The sequence below is a fragment of the Amphiprion ocellaris genome, chromosome 1, assembly GCF_022539595.1.
Source record: "Amphiprion ocellaris isolate individual 3 ecotype Okinawa chromosome 1, ASM2253959v1, whole genome shotgun sequence".
Lineage (NCBI taxonomy): Eukaryota > Metazoa > Chordata > Actinopteri > Pomacentridae > Amphiprion > Amphiprion ocellaris.
The window spans coordinates 8254400-8275303 of NC_072766.1; the positions used below are offsets into that span (position 1 = coordinate 8254400).

Below are 20904 nucleotides of genomic sequence, written 5' to 3' on the forward strand. Positions count from 1 at the left end.
ATACTGTAAGGAGAGAGCGAGCAAATGCGAGAGACATGCCTTCCTTCCCAATCTCTGCCTGCATGCTCCTCGGCTGCAGCACGTCCCCAGACGTCCAGAGAGAACCGCTTTAGAGTGGAAGCCTTAATAACTCCACTCTGTGTTCCTTTGTGCTTGTTTACTCCTTGCCTGTGATAAAGGCCTCAGTGTGGGGCAAGAAGGAAAGGGAGGGATTCATTATATCAGGTAACGGCGGCGATATGAACTTCCCATTTTCTCTGTTGGCCTGTCCACTTGGCTTGATTGAAACCGAGCTCAGCGCTACTGTAGATTAGCCCAGCTGTTTCCTCTGTCTGACTCAGATCTGAACACACTTCCTACCATGCAGCATAAAAAGGTGGGAGGTGGGAAGGTGCAGCTTGTTGAATGGAGCGAGGAAGAGAAGAAGGTCAGCGGAAGGTGAGAGGTCAGCGAGCAAGTGAGGAAGCACAAGGTGAGGAGGAAGAGTAGGAGGTGGAATCGGGACAAGACAAGGAAGGGAGGAGGAGGAAGAGATTTTGTCCTTGCAGGAGCTGTCAGCAATTCAGCTGTACATGTGAATTCACCAATGTTGTGATGATGTTTGCAACTGCATTCATGACTGAGCGTTCCTGCAAGCTGGAAATGTGCCTCCCTTTAGAAATATGTAATTGAGGTGCAATTTGTTAATGCTGTATACATTGATGAACTTTAGTTAAATGAAGAGTCGATTCAACAAATCATTTTCCGAAATGATCAGTCATAAATGGTGAGTTTTCACCCTTGAATGTCACACATGAGGTAATTTGAGCATTTTGCCCGCTCTGCATTGAAAATCCGGAGAAAAGACGCCTGATAATTGACTCATTGAAAACAGTGTTATTACTAGAGACGAAGAAATGGTGAGTGTCTGCATACTGTGTTTTTAATCTTGAGAATGTGAGTGGATATGTGCACAAGTAGGGGAGAGAACAGGGAACGGAGGGAAAGAGTGATATTTCAAACACACATTTGGGGTTTTACTTGGCCTCCACCCTCTGCTCTGCTCCCACGCTGTGGCGTCAGCAGGCCAGCCAGCCATCCAGCGAGTGTGTTTCTCATTCCATCAGATGTTGGGAAGCTGCTTGCTTCTCGGCTCTAGTCTCTGACATTCTCCATCTCCCCAGAGAGGCTGGGCAGCCTTGTCACAGTAATGTCAAACACATGTGGAACAGACCAGGGCAGAGCAGACCGAGACACACACACATAAAACGGAGCAGGAGGCAGCCAGAACCACACTGGTCTCTCCCAGTAAACAGCAGAGAAGCTGCGGAGATTCTGCACAGGGATGGTTACTTCATCGCTTGCTCCCCTATGTACACAGAACCATACAAATGTACACACTGATCTCATTAAATTCACTGCAACTGCATAGTAAGTATGTTATGTTTCTGCTCTGCAAAATGCTGCTGTTAACTTACCGTCCTGGGCCGAACAAGTAATAAAAATTAAGTAAGCTGCATAATTCTCTATATCACTCCCCTTTATCTCCAGTCTATCCAAGTTTAGTGGTTGTCCATGATTTACTTTTATCTTTAACGCATGCACAGACACACATTCAGGACAATTAGAACGCTTCTACAGTATTATCACCAATTATGGCTTCTGCGGTTTTCGTGCTATTTATTCGCTGCTAAACAAACTAAACTTGTTTTGAAGGATAATCCCACCCTGGAGGCAAAACTCTGTGACTTTTTACAATCAGTGAATCAGAGAGAAATGAGTGAGTGAAAACTTGTGCCAGGAATAAATGGACACTTTAGGGTACACTTGTGTTGCACTCGCACCTCAATAACATCTACACGTTAAATTGCACAGATATGAACAGATATACAGACTTTCACACCAATCACCTTGCTCTGGGTAATCTGGCATATTGTTTGATTAAGAATGTGATGCGTTTAAAGTGGGAAATGAGGTTTGCTTGTTGATACAAAGAGGAAATCACTCATAGATAAAAACAGCTAAATAAATAGACACTGTGTCATTTTGTGTCATTTAAAGAACTTCAAACATCCCGATGCTATGCAGTAATGGCCTCAAACTTGTTCCCATAAGCGGCTGCCAAAAAATTGTAAAGGTCATGAGACTCATGGACATAAATGAAAGGATATTGTATATGCTTTTTACTGTTCATTCTCTTTCCTATAGATTTATTACCTTTTAACCAATTTCGGTTCAACAGTTCGCAGCTAATACATGCGCAGCATATGAAGAGGTTGGTGCTGCTCCCTTCTAGCGGGTTACACAATATAACACTGTAAACATCTGCTTGTTGACTCACAGGAAGGACCATACATACACAGACAAAGATATGTAAACACATGCACACACAGGCCCCATGTCTGTGGCTTGTGTCCGCCGCTTGACTTGTCTTGTTTGTGATGGCCCAGGTGTCTGTGTTGTGCTGACCACCTGACCGGCTCGCTGTGCGCTCGCAGCTCCCGCCCACCCAAGGCCATCTGCTCCGCTCATTAATTAGGAGACAGCCAGTTTCACCTGCACTGCCCGCATTTAGATCACAATAATTACCACACACACACACACACACACACAAAGCACACTCAACAAGAAGCCCACACACTCGTACAATAAACACTGTAAAGCTGTAGCCAGATCCTGCACCATCAAGTCACACTACAGACAAGAGCCTTTTACACATGACACAAAATGACACTGTTAGGCTGAGATCATGGAAACCAGAGGAAAAACAGAGTTTCACCATGTAGTTCATTTTCTGCTTTCAAATGCCAGATATCAAGGTGAATCTAGTTAATACGCATGTACTGCTTATATCTTGGTGGGAAAACGGTCACGATGAGCTCGAAACAGCGGCAATAAAGCTCATAATAACACACACAACAAGTAAAGTATGTGTCTGACTCTATGTTGGACTATATCCTTGCTTGATGCTGCGTCTTCAGAAGAAAACTGGCTCTGTTCCTCAAGTCCTGTGGTATGTTTCCTCCTGTATAAAGCAGAACATCTCATCCATGCACCTGTGGTAGATGGGAACTGAATAAACACTCAGCAGGCTGGGGTCATAATGAATGGCCTGCCTTTTTAAGAGAGCTACTTAATGATGAAGTGGGGACATCTGCCTTAGCAGGCAGCGGGCCCGGCTGGATCTGAGCGATGGGGCGGCCGGCGTTTGGAAGGAGGGAGGAAGAGATGCTCGCCCGGTGGTGATGGAGGTTTAATGTGCGGTGAGGCAGGGTGTCTGCACTGCGGTTTCACCTCTGCAACCTCCCATCCATTGTTCAAGTCTATTATCAGCTGTTCAATTATTCAGATGATATTTATCAGGGCCAATTACACAGGGCCGTGTCCTGCAGAGAAAATGGCCAGAGTGTTTTACTGTTGCACTCACATGCAGAAGAGTGCGCTGCTGAGGCTGTTCAACTGGGGGCCACAGGAACCTTTGGCTGGACTCATTTCTGCTGAGGGAGTGTCTCCACTACTCTCAAGAGTTGCAATAAATCATCCATTATGATTTTTAACACGCTTTTCGGCTGTGTTTATTATATTTGGTTGCCATAGTAGTCCTATTAAGCGCTCCCTCCACCTCCTTTTTGCTTTATGCGTTTCCACTAAATGGCATCAGACACCCTGCTCCCTGGTCCTCAAAGTTCCTCAAAGCTCTTGATGCACCACAGCATCATAGAAAAAGGCTGCTTTGATGCACCCATGCAGTTCAGTTCGGGGTAAACGTCTAAATTTGTCCCTTTCGCTCCCATCGCCTTCATGCAGTCCAGATGGACACCAAAAAAACCATCATGGAGAGCAAAGATTTGGTGTCATCACTTTGTCTCAGACATCACTGTGATGTTCAGCACAGACTCGCAGGGCAAACACTTCATGACTCCTCTATGTCTCTCTCTCTCTCTCTCTCTCCAGCTCAGCTCTCACAATCTGCTCACTATGCTGAAGCAACAAAAATAAGTAAGCAATGAGTGCATGCCATACCAGTGATTGTAATAGTAATAATAAATGAAAAAATATGATATTTGCACCTGCAGAGAAGGCTGTTTCCCCCCATTTTTAACATCTTGCACCACCTGGAGATGACTTAACAAGCAAAATGATGAATGTTAAGTGCACGTAATAACACAAAGCTATAATATTCACCTTCACATGAACAAACAGCTCTAACAAACCCACAAAAATGTTCCTTTTGACTATGTTAAACTTGTTTAAACTTGAGATACACCATCAATCTAAGCTTTAAAAAATTGAACATCAATTTTGCAAGCTTCTAATGCAATAAAAGACGGCTCAGGCCAGTAGTAAAATGGAATATTTCCCCATGATTTTCTCCAACAGCGCCGAGTGTGCAGATTGTACTTACTTTGTGAAGGTCGAGGTCAAGCTGAGGTAACTGTGGCGGTGATAATCCACACCAAATGGTTTCTAAAACAGCTTTCTCTTCTTCTTTTTTTTTTAAACTATTATACCGTCTAGGTCCTCATCATTTGGGAAAAAAAGAATAAAGCTTTTGCCGTGTTATTCCTTTTTCTGTCTTTGAAATAATTGAGAGGAAAAGAGCGACAGCCTAACACGTGAAAATGTTTTAACTTTCCTTTGGGAGTTCAAACGGGGTCTTGACTTTCCAGGTTTAATAAATTATGAGGTATTTCTCTTCTCAGTTATATCGAGAAAATAAAAAGAAGAAGAAATGAAAAATCAAAGCCAGGGCTCTTGGAACCTTCAGCAAAATTGATGTCTTTGGTTTATTTCGCAGTCTGAGTTGTATTATTTTCTATTTTAGCTTCTTGTGTTGACGAAAAAATAAAACTTGTCCCAGTCTTGTAAATCCGCTCTCTTGCTCATTTAAACCAGAAGAGGTTTCAACTGCAAAATTTTTAAAAAAAAAAGGTTTTTAATTCTAAGCAGACGAAACTATTAATTTGTTACTGTAAGTCCACAAATCCTCGCGTCTCCCATGTAAAGCGCAAATTCAAAAAAAAGATGCGGATCCTCTCTAGTCTGCAAGGGTGCGTCTATTATCCCTCCTGTGGCAACTTTAAAACCCTCTTCTTTACTTCACATCGATCAGGGGCGAGTCCTTGTACATCCGACGAGATTAATGTATCTTCTTTCTTGTTGTTTCATCTACAAAAAAGCACACAGTTTCTCTTCTCCAGTCGGCTTCCACCACCACGTTTCTCTCCGTGCGGTACTTCTCCTCCGACGCGCCGCCGATCCTCCGTCGAGCCTTCAGATGGCTCTTTAAAAATAATAATAATAATAAAAATCACTTCTCCCCCCAGAAAAAGAAAAATCACATTCAACCGAGCATATGCGGAGATTTCTTCTTTTCTCTCTCTCTCTATCCCACCACCGTCAAGTCACAATTTTGGGGTGGATTTTCAGACTTGTTTTGTCTTCACTGATGAGTGGAGCTGGCGGGCCCACTGTGCGCAGTAACCGCGGCTCTCTCCTCCTCCTCCTCTCTCTCTGTCCTCGCTGTAGCCTTCTGTCTGCGTTTAAACACCATCTGGAGCTCCTAACCTCCCTCTCTCTCCCTCCCTCTCTCTCCCTCTCTCTCTCTCTCCCTCTCTCCCTCCCTCTCTCTCTCTCTCTCTCTCTCTCTCTCTCTCTCTCTCTCTCCCTCTCTCTCCCTCTCCCTCTCTCTCTCTCTCTCTCTCTCTCTCTCTCCCTCTCGGGTACCATCAGAAGAAGCAGGAGCTGGCAGCTATTGTGCAGGAATCCTTTCTAAAAACTGAAAAACATCCAAATCGAATACATTAAAAAAAAAACTCACATTGGTGTAAAAATGATTAAAATCACCCCCAAATATTCTGCACTATAATACAAACCTCCCAAGATTTCAATCACAGAAAAGCTAAAATCTTGCAGCATAGCTTATCTGAACCCATGATGTGGCTGCAGCCTGTGGTTTTAACAAACTGCGTCCCACCTAATTACTTCAGGTACCAATCAAGCTCCCCATCAAGCTCCCCATCAAAAGGCAATATGAGAGCAGTGAGAGGAGGTGCAGTACCGCTGTCTGCCCGTGGGGGCCGCTGTTTCCTCATATCAGGGAGGACAGGGAAAGCAGGATTCTGCAGACTTTATTTACTTTAACACTTTAACTATAAAAAAAAAAAAATACAGGCACAGCTTGAACAAGTGCAAGAGAATGTGTCTATCGGCATGTGAGCTTATACCAGCAAATCTTGTTAAATTTGTAGTTTTCTTTGTGTTCTTTGTGTTCTCATAAACAGTCAAGTGGGAAATGTGTCTTGTTTACTAAATAACACTATTACCACCATTATTAATGTCTCCTTTTCATTGCTATGCATATGTTTCACTGTTCAACCGTGAGCTTCTAAAATCTTTACAGTAATATTCTCAGATTGTTTCTGTGGACTGTTTCAACCCTTTAGCTATATGACAAGGACTACAACAATAGCACTTTTTAATCAATCAGTTTCTTATTTCATCTACAAAATGTAAGAAGATATTGAAAAATCTCTTTCAAGACTTTCCCGAGGCAAGAGGACGTCTTTAGATTGCTTAGTTTCCCCGAATCAACAGTTTAAAACTGAAAGTCGCTCAAATTATTTTGTTACATAAGCAGCAAATCTTTCCTATTTAAAAGGCAGAAAGCAGTGACAGGTTTCTTAGAAAACAAATTTTCTGTTAATCAACTAAATCAATGTCAATGAATCATTTTAGCTCTACTACAAATAAGACTATTTTTAGGCTTTTGTACTTAGCGTAAGTTTGATTAAAGTGCTCCACTACTAAACAGGTAAACAAAGACAGGAATACACAAAGAGAGACAGAGAAAAAGGCAGGTACAGTACATCTGGCTCCTCTTTAGTGAGAATCCTCCACCTGTCCACACTGGTGTGTTAGTCCGTCTGCCCCACCCACCTGACCTCTCTCCATCCAGCAGACACACACACACACACACACACACACACACACACACACACATAGCCATGGAAGGGGACAGAAGACAAAGCTGACACCCTGCTGACCCCTCCTGCGTCTACAGAACAAACAGAACCAGCTTGTAAAGTACACACAGACAGCTGCTGTGCCCCGACTCTGGTCTCACCAGCCTCGCCAACGTCGAGCACAAATGCTGCCTTCATATGGAGACTGGAGGACTTTTGAAAAGTGCTCCAGCACTGATTAAATAATGCGAACTAGCGTGCAGGGGGAAGCCCCATCACTGTTTGACTGGAACCTCACAACAGTTCCCTGCATGGTCAGTGAGGAGGAGTAACTTCAGGTAAGCTCAGGTTCAGTCTCAATACTTTTGTTCAAACCACAATATCCGATCAAACACCCAGACATGGACTGACACCAATATTGCACACAAGAACAGATGCAAAGACCTTCACAAGCTGGAGTCAGAGTAATGGAGTATAAAACTAACTCTCTTTATTTCTCTTCAGAGTTATGGCCCAAAGCAGCTCTGCACTCATGCACCATTGTGTGTGTGCCTCCTCAGTATGTTGCCGTCGGTGGCTTATTTGATTCCTGTGCAGAATACTGAACTTGGAAAAGGTGTGTGTGTCTGTGTGGCCTTGAGTGACAGAAAGGTTGGCAATGGGGGTTGCATCCAAAGAAAGGATTCCTGTCAAGGTGACAGCTCCAAGATTGACAGGATGCTATTCTCCTAGGGAACGGCGTCAGTCAACCTGTCAGCCTCCCTGTACGACAGCCTCTCACTCCTCTTAATTTGGCCTTTTGTTGAGCGGTCACCGGGTTAGCACTGACACTCCATGTGGCCAGCCTGATAAACTGCACAATGAAACACACACAAGGTGGGAAGTCGCCTCGATGAACTCTCTGTACCATAATACTGCGACTGGAAGTCCCTTTGATGGCATTAATGACGAAAACAGCTTTGTCTCGCCGTCCTTTCACTGCTCTATCTCGCTGCCACCTCACAAACACCCCCCACCCTGCTCTGGACTCCGTTATGTCGACAGCATCTCCTGGATGGTTGAGCACTCACTGAGATACAAGAGCTAGGTTTGGTCATTGTGCTGCTATGGAAATGATGATTTCTGTGTGTGTCTCTGTGTGTGTGTGTGTGTGTGTGTGTGTGTGTGTGTGTGTGTGTGTGTGTGTGTGTGTGTGTGTGTGTGTGTGTGTCAGAGTAAAAGAGAGAAGTTTGCAGCATTTCCTCCACTCACACATTGTAAATCCTTTCCTATAGTGGCAGTCACAGGCTAGTGTGTTGAAAGGAGATAAGGCCCTGAGCCGACTGAAAGGAACGCTAGACCCATTGTGTTCCTGCGCTCTTCTCTCTTCTACTATCCTTTCCTTTCTTGTGCACATTCAACCGACCACATGCTCATGGAGCCGCCATTAACGTCACCGATGTAGGTTCCATCCAGTCATGACCGGGAGGGGAAGAGTACATCTCACTCGATCGAAATAAAACAAAAATAACTGTTGTGGTGTGCTGATTGAAACGCTGATAGAAATGATTGGGTTTGTGTTGAGAAATTTCCCTCTGAGCCGCACGTGTCCTCCCCTATACACGAGTTTTGTAATTTAAACTCTGTTTTTCTGTGATAGTGCGCCTAAGAGGATGTTGATCTCTCAATTTGTATGTTAACATCTTTAATGTGCAGCGTGTCCTCAAGCTGCTGCATTATATTATGAAAGAGGATGAGACAGAAAGAGAGAGTCTTTCTGTAATATGGCGTGGTGTAACGGATCATTGACCCACCCACTCAAGCACACACGCTGGAATGCTGCTTTTACAAATTGCACCCATAGACCCCCTGACATTTTGTTTGCAATCGAGCAGCAAAGTGTCAGCTGTTTGAATCATTCAGACATGATGGGAATTCAAAATTCAATCCATGCACTGGGAACTGAACAACGTCCTTTGAAATACTTGACTGCCTTGTAATGCCACAGAAGCAGCTCAAATATGAATACTACATGTACATAATTCAATATGACAAAAACACGGCCCCACTGGAATTAGCAAATCATTTTCTAGTCTTAAATATTTCATACGCTTAAGCATTTTTGAGGTTTGAGCCAAGCAAAACATTGCTTCAGAGCCCATCTCTTTTCTTCTTTCTGACTGATAAAGAAGAAGGTAGATAATGCAGTTTAAGCACAGTTAAATTTGACTTAAAATTCTTTTATTTTAAGTGTGCATTTGTAGCTCTGCTCCCCAAAATTGGATGACTGGATGCACAAATTCGAAGACTTTAATGAGATTGCATATTTAGGACGATTTAAGAACGACTTCAACTCCAGCGAAAACATTTACAGGTAGTGCATGCATCTGTGTGTTTTCTTTGACCAGACTGAACACAGGCAGCGATCACATGGTCACATCTGACCAACAGAAGTGCAAACTGACAAAGGGGGAAGTGACACCTGATTAAATCAAGTGTTGACTCAAGAACAGGATATACAGCCTTAGCGCAGAGGGAAATGGACAGTAAAAAAAAGAAAAAAGTCCTGAGTGCGCAGGTGAATACGCCCCATATATTCAGATGAGAAAGTCACTGCTATATATGACTGTTTCCCAAGAGACAATATGTGTGTGTGAGCTTGTGTGTGTGCAGACAGTTGGCGGTGCTGGCACTGGAGATAGTGAGTAGAGGGGGATGAGGCACTGTATCAAGTTGTGAACATCTGTTCCTCATAGAAACCACAAAGCTGGTGCTGAGGAAATAAAGAGGATAACTGCTCTCACTCTCTCTCAGCACACACACAAACACACACACAAACACACACACAGATCTCATCAGCACCTTGCCTGTCCTCCCACACATGCCCCTCACTTTTTTCCACCCTACTAGTTATTTACTTTGCCTCTTCTTGCATCATTATCAGCATCCATAGTTTCTCACATTTTTGATGATCTGTGCCACATTTGTTTGCTCACATCTGTGACAGAGATACAGTGATGTAATCATTAAGCAACATATGAGTGAAAAAGGTGGACATCACGTTTTCATGTGTACAGTACGTTTGGAGAATTTTATTACAAAATGTGTCCTGTTTTGTACTGTGTCACTCTGGTTGTGATAGCATTATTATGTCTACTTAAATGCTGAGATGGAGTGACATGGCAAAACTGCCAGAAAAACCAGAGAAAAAACATGAAATCATGTTGTGTGTGCACTAAAGTACAGTATATTCACACTCCAAATTGCACAAATTGCATCACATTTTGCAAGCCTGTGAGATTGTAATGACTTTGAGCTTTATAAAATATTTACTTTAAGGATGAAAAGCACTAATAACAGATTTAAATCTAAAAGTTTTTTGAAATTTTACTTGACTAATTGTTCAAAAACATCTTTCTTGACCTGGATAACAGTGTTGATGATGCATCAAGATAGGAAAAAGTGGAAAAGTTGTGTGCTTATGCAGCCATATAAAAGTTATTACTGGTGACATGAATCTTTTTGTCAGAGGAAATTGTAAAGAATAGCCTGTTCATAGCTATAGAGGATTAGGATTGGCACAAAAATTATGAAGTCTATGATACGGCAGGCACGAGCCAAGGCTTTGTTAGGGATTCTCAGCACCTTTTCCATCAAAGTCCCTTGATTTAGTCCTTGCTCCTTTTCTTCCTCTCTCCATCTCTCTCTCGTTGCCTTACTGGCTCTATCTGGGCCTGCTGCGAGGGTCTGCTGGTGCTGGGTGGCAGTTCCTTATTGTGGAGTGTCTATACGAGTGTGTGTGTGTGTGTGTGTGTGTGTGTGTGTGTGTGTGTGTGTGTGTGTGTGTGTGAGAGTCCGTATGCTGTGTGCGACTGATAAGACCCAGGGAGAAGAGCCAGCGTGCCGACATATTCTTGCCACCGCGGTTATCGCCCGTCGCAGCTGTGCCTGAGCTCTGCGACATCTGCTCCCTCACAGGAAGCCTATGCTGCAGCTCACAACACCTCACACACACACACACGCACACACACACACACACACACACGCACGCACACATGCACATGCATCGACACACACTTTTACTGCTGTCTTTCCATACAGTGTGAACATATTGCTGGACTGTACACCCCCCCACATACACACACAAACAGTTACATCAGGTAAACTACTTGAGACAAAGAGCTGCGTTTACGCTTCTCAATGGCACATTTTGATTTCTTCAGTGTATGTATATGTGTGTGTTTGCATGTGATGAATGGGTTGGAGCGCCAACGTCAGAGTTCTACTGGGTTTTTATCACAGAATTACAGGGGGGTTGCTTATGACTAAGCCTAATTATGGAGGCCTTATCTCTGCAACGTTCACAAAGCTCATTACTGCCAAGAGACGGTATGCGCTGCAGGTAATTCACTACGTTGGGTATTAGTCCTCGCACTGACTTAACGTTTCTACATATTTAGAGTCTATAAAATAAGGCTTTTAATGTCTGATTCTTAATGCATCTCTCTCCTCGAACTCTTCGCTGATTTAAGTGAAGGTTTTCATTTTTGCCTAAAGGCACTGCTTTAGTGTTTTTGCGTCTTTATGAATCAATTACATTATTTTCTTCTTCTTTTCCACTGGATGTCTTTTAAGTATCCCTCATCCGCTTGCAAAAATACTCCCTTTAAGTTTTCCGTCCGTCATTCACCCATATTGACCTGTGTGTGTATTAGAAAGCCGCTGAAGCTGAACATTGAAACTCCAGAATCTCGCACTGTTCCCTGCAGCTGTATGGGGAAAGCCCAGAGGAAGACCCCCCACCCACCCAATGCTCTAAAAACCTCTTTCCCTTTCCTTTCCAGTGCCACAGGACAAATGCGCTCCACTGGGCTTGTTAACAATAATGACAAGTTCATTTGCGCTTGACAGCCCATATGAAGACATGACAATAAGAGCATGCTGTTGAGGAAAAAATAAATGCAGTTAGAGGGCAATTGAAACCTGATTGTCATGATTTAGTTCTATCTCCAAGGTGATTTAGTGAAATTCTATGACCACATAATTATTCTAGACAAGAAAAAGCCATTCAGATGATATAGCCTGATGTCATTCTAACCTTGAAACCCCTCGCTTTAATCATTAAATAACAGGTCTACCAGCGAGATGAAGAAACCTCACATTGCCCTTACAGCATGCGGCGCAAAGTCAACACAAACTGATTATCTGTCAATCACTTCCACTTAATGAGCAGACCTGACAGCTGCGGGACCCTCCATCACTCATCACGGTTAACACACTGCCAAAAGATTTCATAAAACAGGTCCTGGAAGATGACAAGCTCCTACCTTCGCTACATCTGTAGTGGCTGCTGGCTGCCAGGTTGAGATCGAGGCTTCTGGGCTGCAGTCTGTGGGTAGCCAGTTTATCCCTCAGCTCTCTGTGGCTGATCAGGGCAACCGTGGGGACACGTGGAGAAAACGCCACAGCCGATGAGGACTCGGCCTTCTTGTGGCGCTCCAAAGTGATCTCGACAGACATGTTCTCTGTAAGGTGAGGGGCTTGGAGCTTAAGGTGTGAAAGCCTTTGGCAACCTGGAGGTCCAAGGTAGGTAGCAGCAACAAGGTCGTTAGATCTGAAAAGCACTGTTATCCCCAAACTTTTAGAAGGTTTTTCTGCTGAATGTTCCCTATCAGTAAGTGTGCTTGAGGCTTTCCATGTTTTCCGTTGGAATTTTTGCCTACTTTGCCTCTGAGGCCCCAGTAGATCATTACGTGACCCACTGAACTGCCATCCAAGGACAAGGACTTAGCTGCACTTAAAGCTCCAAAAAGTGAAATAAGAAGAAGTCGCCAGAAGTATTCATTCGACTTCCTTTCACGTCCCCACTGAAGATCCTGGTTGTGTTATTCCTGGAGTCTTCTGGTGTTTTTTCTTCACTTCATGTCTGCGCTTTGCATCAGAAAAATGGATGATGGCTGGATGTTAATACCCACAAGTCTCTTGCCTTAGCCATAAGTCTCTTCAACATGGCACATCTTGCATTTGAATCTCCTGTTCTTTCTTCTTCTTACTCGGCCTGGTCCTCTTGATCTGTCTTCTCGCCTTTCCAGCAGAGCGCATCGGAGGCAATCAAGTGTGCATGTGTGAGTGAGTGTCAGTGGCAGGTCAGCATGTCTTGTGGCTCTGGATAAGGGGTTGTGCTCTCATTTGAACCCTCCTCCTGCCCTGCCTGCCGCTGCCGTTCAGAAGAGAAGTATGTTACAGTTTTCTGCACATTTTTTTTTCTGTGTTGCAGGGCTGCAGCCCTCTGGGGAGGCCAGGCAGCAATGTTGCTTGCGGTGATAGCAGCAGACAGCAGCAGGCAGCAGGACCCAGGCCTCCGTCTGGGTTTCCTCTGTCAGGAACCAGCTGTGTCGGCCAACAGCCACTCCTTCCCTTCTCGCATTCTCTGTTCTAGGGGACCCCTCCTTTGCTTCTGTGCACCTTGCCTACTGGCCATTATGACGACTTCTGCTGTCTTTTACCCTAAAACTCATCCTTCTAGTTCATCCTTTGGGTTCGTGTATCTTGCCCCTCCTGAAGTCAAACTAGTTGCTCCTACAAATGTAGGGAGCCTTGTTCTTTTTGCATGATAGTTCACAATAAAGAGCAACAAGAAGCATAGGGACTGAGATTTCAAATGCAGAACTTATCCAAAATTTACACAGAGGCTGAGCACAGCATCTCCATCCATCATCAAGCTGATTTTACTATATAATTTTGCTCACGTAATCTTATGTCATCTATTTCACATTATCCTGTGCATATAATCCCATTGCATTAAACTGTGTGCTCCTAAATTGTCAGTTTAAAGCAGTTTTTTTGTGATTCCCCAAATTCAAGAAGCCAGTAGGAGAATGTTCAAAAAATTACCTACTGCACTGTTACTGTTTCAATTTTAGTCGTGTTTTTGGCTTCCTGACAAGGATACGTCCAGTGTTCACTGGCTTTTTATCCCAAGTTGGGTCCACCAGCTACAGATAAAACATATTTGGTGTATAAACTTGTTAGATTTCATCAGCCATTTATATTGGACAGGCAGCTTGTGAAAATTTTCTTGGTGAAGATATGCACCTAGACGTTTTATATAGTGTGAATGATAAAAGCAGTAAACATCAATCTTTCGATATACCTGAAAGCTAGAAATTTAAAATAGCTAAAATAGCTGCACTGTAGAGCTGTCCTTTAATTCAACCTGGCTTGCCCACTCTTACTGAATGTAATGTACTTTTTCAAAATCCTTACTGCAGAAATAAATACATTAATAAAAAAATAAAATGTTTGAGTTATGGAAAAAGAAAAAGTCAATACTGATACTTGCAAACAAAAACAACAACAACAATGCTGCTTTCTGCAATTAAACAAAAATAGAAACCTACACAGCACTGGAAACTTAGTCATATATGTTTATCGACTGATCATTACCAGGAATTTACACCACCACGAGTTTGATGTGGATTCTCACTAACTCCATGCGTACTTCTCTTTTGATGCATTCTGGATAAACTGAGGGTTTTCCCCTTTAAAGATTTTCCAGTGACATGCACAAGAATTAGGGAACAAACTAGTTTCTTTAAGGAAGACATTTAACGTTAATAAAAAAGCTTACTATTGACAGTTATGAAACTAAATTTGCTGAGTAGCTTCTCGTCAACAGGCATTTGATGATCATGATGATCATGTGATGGCAGGTTTTCGGTGGTATTTGTCACGTAAACATTCATCTCTCATTACGCTACACCACGTGGGCGACAGCAAGCAGGGCTGTGCCTGTTTCGAGAAAAGACATATGCTGAGACATTGCCGTCACACATTTGGGATCAAAGATGCCAAAGTAAACTTCACTAAGCTGGAACAGCTGAAAGTGACTCTCATGTGAAACCTTAGCAACGTTGTAGCCGTCACTTCCTTGACCTCTGACCCCCCAGGACTCATTAAACCCTAACCCTGATGGAGTGGTCCGTGCGCATGTGACAAGAAATACACCCCACCGCTGCGCACACACACACACACACACACACACACACACACACACACACACACACACACACACACACACACACCACAAGTTTTTTGTTGGTGTAAGTAGTGTGTGGTAGAGAGAAGTGAGAGGGGATGTGAGTACACAGATGTGCCAAGCGCCTGGCTGAAACCAACAAACAGATGGTCATCAGCAGAGAGGAAGTGAGAGAAACTTATGTTGCTTTCACCATCTTTGGGTGTGAGGGGGTGGACGAAGAGATACAGAGAGTAGTGATTTCTCTATAAACTCTCAGTGTGTAAAGCTCAGGAAATGTAGGTGATTTTTAAATGTATTTTTACCAGTTAAACTATTGGGATTTCCCGTATTTACAAGTGTCCATATATAAAACATTCATTTTATATTAAAGTCAATAATAGCTAAATCATAAGTGCATTTCAATTACGGTTCATTTAAGAACTGATTTCCCTGAGCAACTAATTACATTTTGGCATGCAATTTTTTATGGGTTTAGTGAAAGAGCCCTCTAAGTACAGTAGTTAGCAAAATGAAAATGAAAACAGATGCTTATTGCAGGATATGTAGTGTAGAGGTGGTATGACAGTTGAAAAATGGATGCTCTTCACAGATTTGTGAATTTTTTTTTTTTAACCAGAAATAGAAGAAAAAATAATGATGTCAGTAAGTCAGAAAAGGAAGGGGTGTTAAATAGAGACAGACTGACTCATGTACAGACAGAAAGTTTATAGCAGATTTGATTGGATGATGCAAACCAAGAGGGATTTTTCTTTGCAAAGTAAAGAGCAAAGACGAGTAGCAGAACTAATCAAAAGGAGCAAATAATGGCAGAGCAAAAGCAACAGATTTAGGAATGAAGCAAGTGAACTCGTGTTCAGCCCCATATAAACTCAAAATTTTAAACTGAAATCATCTTTCACTTATGTCCAACATGGCATCAAGCAGAACATCATCTCTCCCGCAACATCCAATTTAATGAAACTTCCTTAACCTTCACTCAACCTGGAAATCCAATTCATGATGATGATGTAACCCCTCCGTAAAACGTTTTGCGCATATGGCAGGTTACAGAGACATAATGTAGTAACAGGCTGAAAACAGATGATCAACCATCAAACATAATCTTTATCTTCACATTTAACATCGCGTTCATATTAAATTCTAATCCCACGTGGCAAAAAAAAAAAAAAAACACAAGATGTTTTGCTGGATGTATTTTTTTGCACCCCAATGACTCTCCTGACACACACGTGAACACACACACAGTTTTCTCTGTGTTACCTGTTATAGAAGCCTTTGCTCCTTTGCCCCCTCCTCCCCTCACATGTTGGCAGGTATAAAATGAGTTTTTGGGGAGAGAGAGATAATGATTCCCCCATAATCACCAGAGGCCAGCTCTGGTTCTGGCAGGTGCTATCACAGTAGCGACCCAGTGGTGCCTTCTCCCCCGAGATAAGGTCAGGGGGATGATGGGAGGGAGGATGGTTGGAGGGAGGAGCAGAGGAGGAGAGGAGAACAGGGCAGAGGGGGGCAAAACGTGAGTTACAGGCGAGCGGCTAGCCTCGCCTTATCTCCCCCCAGCGGCTGCCGCTACTGGCTCCCAGATGCGGCGGGCCAGAGCAGCCGTGTCAGAGAGATCCCTCTATCAGCGACACACAGGCACCCCTCACCAAATACGAACCCAGCAGGAGGACACACCAGGACTTCATTACCTCTTTAAAACTCCAATCAGCATGCAGGAGAGAAGCAAAATAATCTGCAACTTTGTTGGTGTTTCAGAAATGCGGAGGAAACACACAAAAATCTGTCACTCCTTGTTTTCTTGCCAGGTTATTGATTGTCTTATTGTAATGACGACACAGTTTCCTGATGGAACGGGTTTCTCTGCTTTCTGAATGCCAAGTAAAAACGGCATGCTTTCAGCTTGTTGGTCGGTTCTTAGAAAGGATGAGACTTTTCACCTTGTGTGACACAAGCAAGTGAAAGTCAGTGGCTGGGACGGCGGGCGTCTGGTGGCGAGAACAGCCATATGGTGAAGCGTCTTGCCTGCCTGTGAGACACCTGGTCACCACTAACAGGCTGAACTTTTCAACCCTGCAGCCTTCTTCATAGCGTTTTTGAAGCCAGCACAAACTGAATCGCAAAACATCTGAAGATTCTTTAAAAAGCATTTCAGCTTGATTTTACACAGAAACGGAAAACACAACAACGGGATAGCTTGAAATTAACAGCTCGATGAAACCTTGCAAGTGCTTACTCATAGTATATTCTCAAAATCACTGAAATAAACCAAACCCCTTGATAAATTCACATCTGAGATATTTGTAATTATTATCTTGTGCACTCAGTGAAGATGCTTCCTGGTGAGAGCAGCACATGAAGCTAAAATTCTTCATTGTGTTTATGCTTGGATGATCTAAATAAATTGATGTTGCAGTCCCCAGAACTTCAATGCTAAACTTTTTATAACAAAGCCTCATTTCACAATAAACTGTTGGTAGGTGCTTTGTTTCCATATGCCAACAGTAAGACAGGATGAATGAGAAAACTCTCAGCTAGCATACAGTCCAAAGGGAATAACTAAAATGATTTTAGACCTACACAAAGTAGGAGAAAAAAAGACAGAGTCTACACTGGCAACCTCCTTCTATCAGTGGAAACGCCACTAACAGACAAATAAGTCAGTCGAGGCTTGTTCACCTTTTCTCTCTGTGGTGTTTTTAGAATACACACCTGTTTGGCACAGACAGCTTCAGAAAAACCTCCAGATCTTAACAGAACTCTATAAGTTAAACCGTCCCCATCTGTCACAGTCGAGCTCCACACAGATGCACATTGAGCGCCTCCTCTTTCTTATCCTTCTTACAGCAGACTTGGCACTCATTCAAGAACTGTCAAAGCACACCTGCTAAATTAAGCCGAGCCTCACACTCGTGCAGACGCGAGTTCAGGAATAACACACTGTATACACTCACGCTGGACACACATAGCGACGCATGCACACACACAGATGCTGATATGTGGAGAGATATTAAACTGATATAGATGGGAATAGGGTTACAGGTGACATTGTTCATAACACACAAGTGCTTTCGGGTGTTTTCAGTCTGGCTATTTACCCGCAGAAAAGCATGAAGCATTATGTTTGAATGGTGTTTTTCTTTTATATTTTACAAACACTTCTCTCTAGAAAAAAGACACCTGACATTTGATCACAAACTGATTACAGCACAAATTAAACAAAAAAATGGAATATGTTATACTGAGGCTGACGTGTTAACACAATAGTCACTACTATGTCTAAGTCAAATATAAGCCCGAAAACTCAAACATGATGCCCACTTTTCTTGACCCCCCTACGCCCAGCTTCTCCCCTCTCTTGTGGCTCGTGGCATGCACAGCCGCTGAGCTGCTCTAAATAGGTGCCACTGTGAATTGGAGACAGATGGAAACGAAGGTTCCCTGCAGAGTGGTTCCCTTGCAGCTGTGCTGTGTACCCGGTGCCAGGGAGTGATGACAGCTCAGCGAGGGGGCACCCAGAGAAATAGAAGACAGCACCATCTCTGTCTCACTCCCACACACATACACACACACACACACACACTCACACACACACACACACACACACACACACACACACACACACACACACACTCAGGCGGTGCAAAGGTGCAAAGAGGAGGGGTGTTAGCTCCAATACCAGCCTCCAGGAATGTGAAAGTAGAGCTTTAAGTGAGGAGACAAGCGATAGACAGCTATAACACAACACATTTCCACTGCTCTATGGGAACCAAACAAACAGACACACTAACACATGCCTAAAGACTCATACATTAAATATTAGCCTTCTGATCTCCAGGAAATAATAATTAAATGGCAAATTGAGTGAGTTACAGCTCTGTCCACTGCAGGAATCTCCCGTTGTGACTAAACAGCATTTCTATCAATATCATTTTCATTCTTCATGTCACTCAGCATTTAAAGCATATTTTGACATTTCAGGAAATGTGCTTATTCTTGCCAACATTGAGATGAAACAATTGATACCATCCTCTTATCTGTCTCATGAATATCAAACTTTGGCCGACAGCCAGTTCCCATAAACTCTGGAAACAGGAGGAAATACAAGTGTGGTTCTGCAAGGAAATGTAACAATATCTGCCTGCCAGCACCTCTAACACTCGCTAATTAACAGGCTACCTCATGTTGATTCAATTGAAATTGAGGTTAAAAAGGACTATTTCTTTGTGGGAACTTCTTTTATCAACCAAAACCTGCAGGAAAATTCAAACAAAATTTTTAGAAGCACACTTCTCTTGATTTAAGATACTGATACATGTCAAGAAAAACCACTGGAATAATTAAAACTTCATGATGACAATAAAGTGGACACGTATTTAGTCTCCATAAATAACAATTTACTTAGATAATATTTTTTAATGAGGAGGTGTGGCAAAGTACACACACTAAATTAAGTATTTCTAGACAGTATATAAAAGTGGACATAGCCAGAAGTGATTTCACCTGCTGGTTTGATTTGCAGTTTATGGTCAGTGCAATCTTTTCTATGTGGAACTGGGCCTTTCCAAATAAAGATTGAGTGCAATTAGAGCCTTCCACATTCTGGAAAGAGGAAAGACGGTGGAAAGTGGGTCACTAGGTGGTGTGATGACAAGCACTTACATTCACCGGAAACCAATCGTGTATTTCCGAAAACATCTGAGGTGAGAAATCAGCTGTGCAGTTGCCAAATCTGTCCTCATTTTAGTTTAACAATCACTGGTTTAGATGTTTTATTAACGTTTAGCACTGCCTCAGAGTCAGACCTCCGCCGGACGCGCCTCATTCGCATAAAATAGTCAAGACTTCAACTTCATGCAAATGAGTAGCGAGCAATGCGGGACGTTTCGAATAGAGAATGAATGGAAGGCGGTAAACTGACGGATGGTGTGTAAACTTACCATGAGTTGGCTTCTGTGGATGCTTGACTACTTCACGTCATTGTTTTTCTTTTGTTGTTTTTTTTTTCAAACTGGGCGGAGCTACGGGTCGAGTGGTGCCGTCACGCTCTGACGCACAGCGGGCGCGAGGATCGAGGATTGTTGTGGTTTGTCACGTGATCTAAGCTCCGGTCGTTTGAATGAATGAATGAATGAATGGTTTTTATTTTGGTTACAAGATTATAGTACAAAAACTTCATTTTGTGCGTTCAAAAAAATATATTATACATTCTTGCAAGACGCTTTTTTTTTCTCCTTTCCTAAGTTTGCCTAAGGTGGAAAAAGTTCAACTTTTTTGTCAGCGCGGTGGCAGGTGAAGCCTTTTCTCTTAGTGTTTTCTGAAGACACACGAAGGTACGGTCGGAGATTTCGTGTGGACGGACATCACCGGGAACGAACCCGCTTGATCGTTTCCGGACGCGGTGAGAGAAGTCGGCATCTCAGGAGGTTCGCCCGTTTGGGCCTCGTTGTGGATTGTGCTGGTCGGCGTGGAGGAGATCTCGAGCCGGGCTGGAAGCCACGCAGGTACAGAGACAACATGCAAACGCCACACAGAACCAGCCAAGGCCGGGACTCGAACCCGAGATCTTTGAGCTGGCCATTGCGAGCCACCATATCATCACGAACACAGTAGAACTATGTCTGGAGAAAGAACACTTAATTTTGTTAACTGCACTTCATTTTAACGAAAAATTACTTACAGATCAATAATAATTAATAATGAAATAATAATAATATTTATACACAATGCTCTATAGAACTGAGTCAAGAGACTCAAACACACTTTACAAAGTAGACAATAATGCAAAAGATAAACAAAATAGTAAAATGAACAAATGGAGAAGATAAAACGATGCGTCTTTAGGAATTTCTTGAATATTGAGATTGAGAATGATTCTCTGATGCTTTTGTGGAGTGAATTCCAGATTGTGGGTACAGCGATGGAGAAATCCCTATCTTC

At 43.0% G+C, this 20904-nt stretch overlaps 1 protein-coding gene across 7 annotated transcripts in view; it reads right to left on the bottom strand.

Moving 5' to 3' along the window:
• Positions 1-13034, bottom strand: part of cbfa2t3 (CBFA2/RUNX1 partner transcriptional co-repressor 3) — a 41119-nt gene extending 28085 nt beyond the window's left edge. For 3 of the 7 annotated variants that reach the window (XM_035943140.2, XM_055010004.1, XM_035943136.2), the window contains exon 1: positions 12251-13034. In XM_035943140.2, the coding sequence (XP_035799033.2) occupies positions 12251-12443 (193 nt within the window). In that variant the 5' untranslated portion in view covers positions 12444-13034. Of the gene's footprint in view, positions 1-4384; positions 5538-12250 lie in introns of those variants that run through there. The other 4 variants (XM_055010011.1, XM_023298777.3, XM_055010007.1 and 1 more) reach the window with 3 other exon arrangements.
• Positions 13035-20904: the final 7870 nt, after the last annotated feature.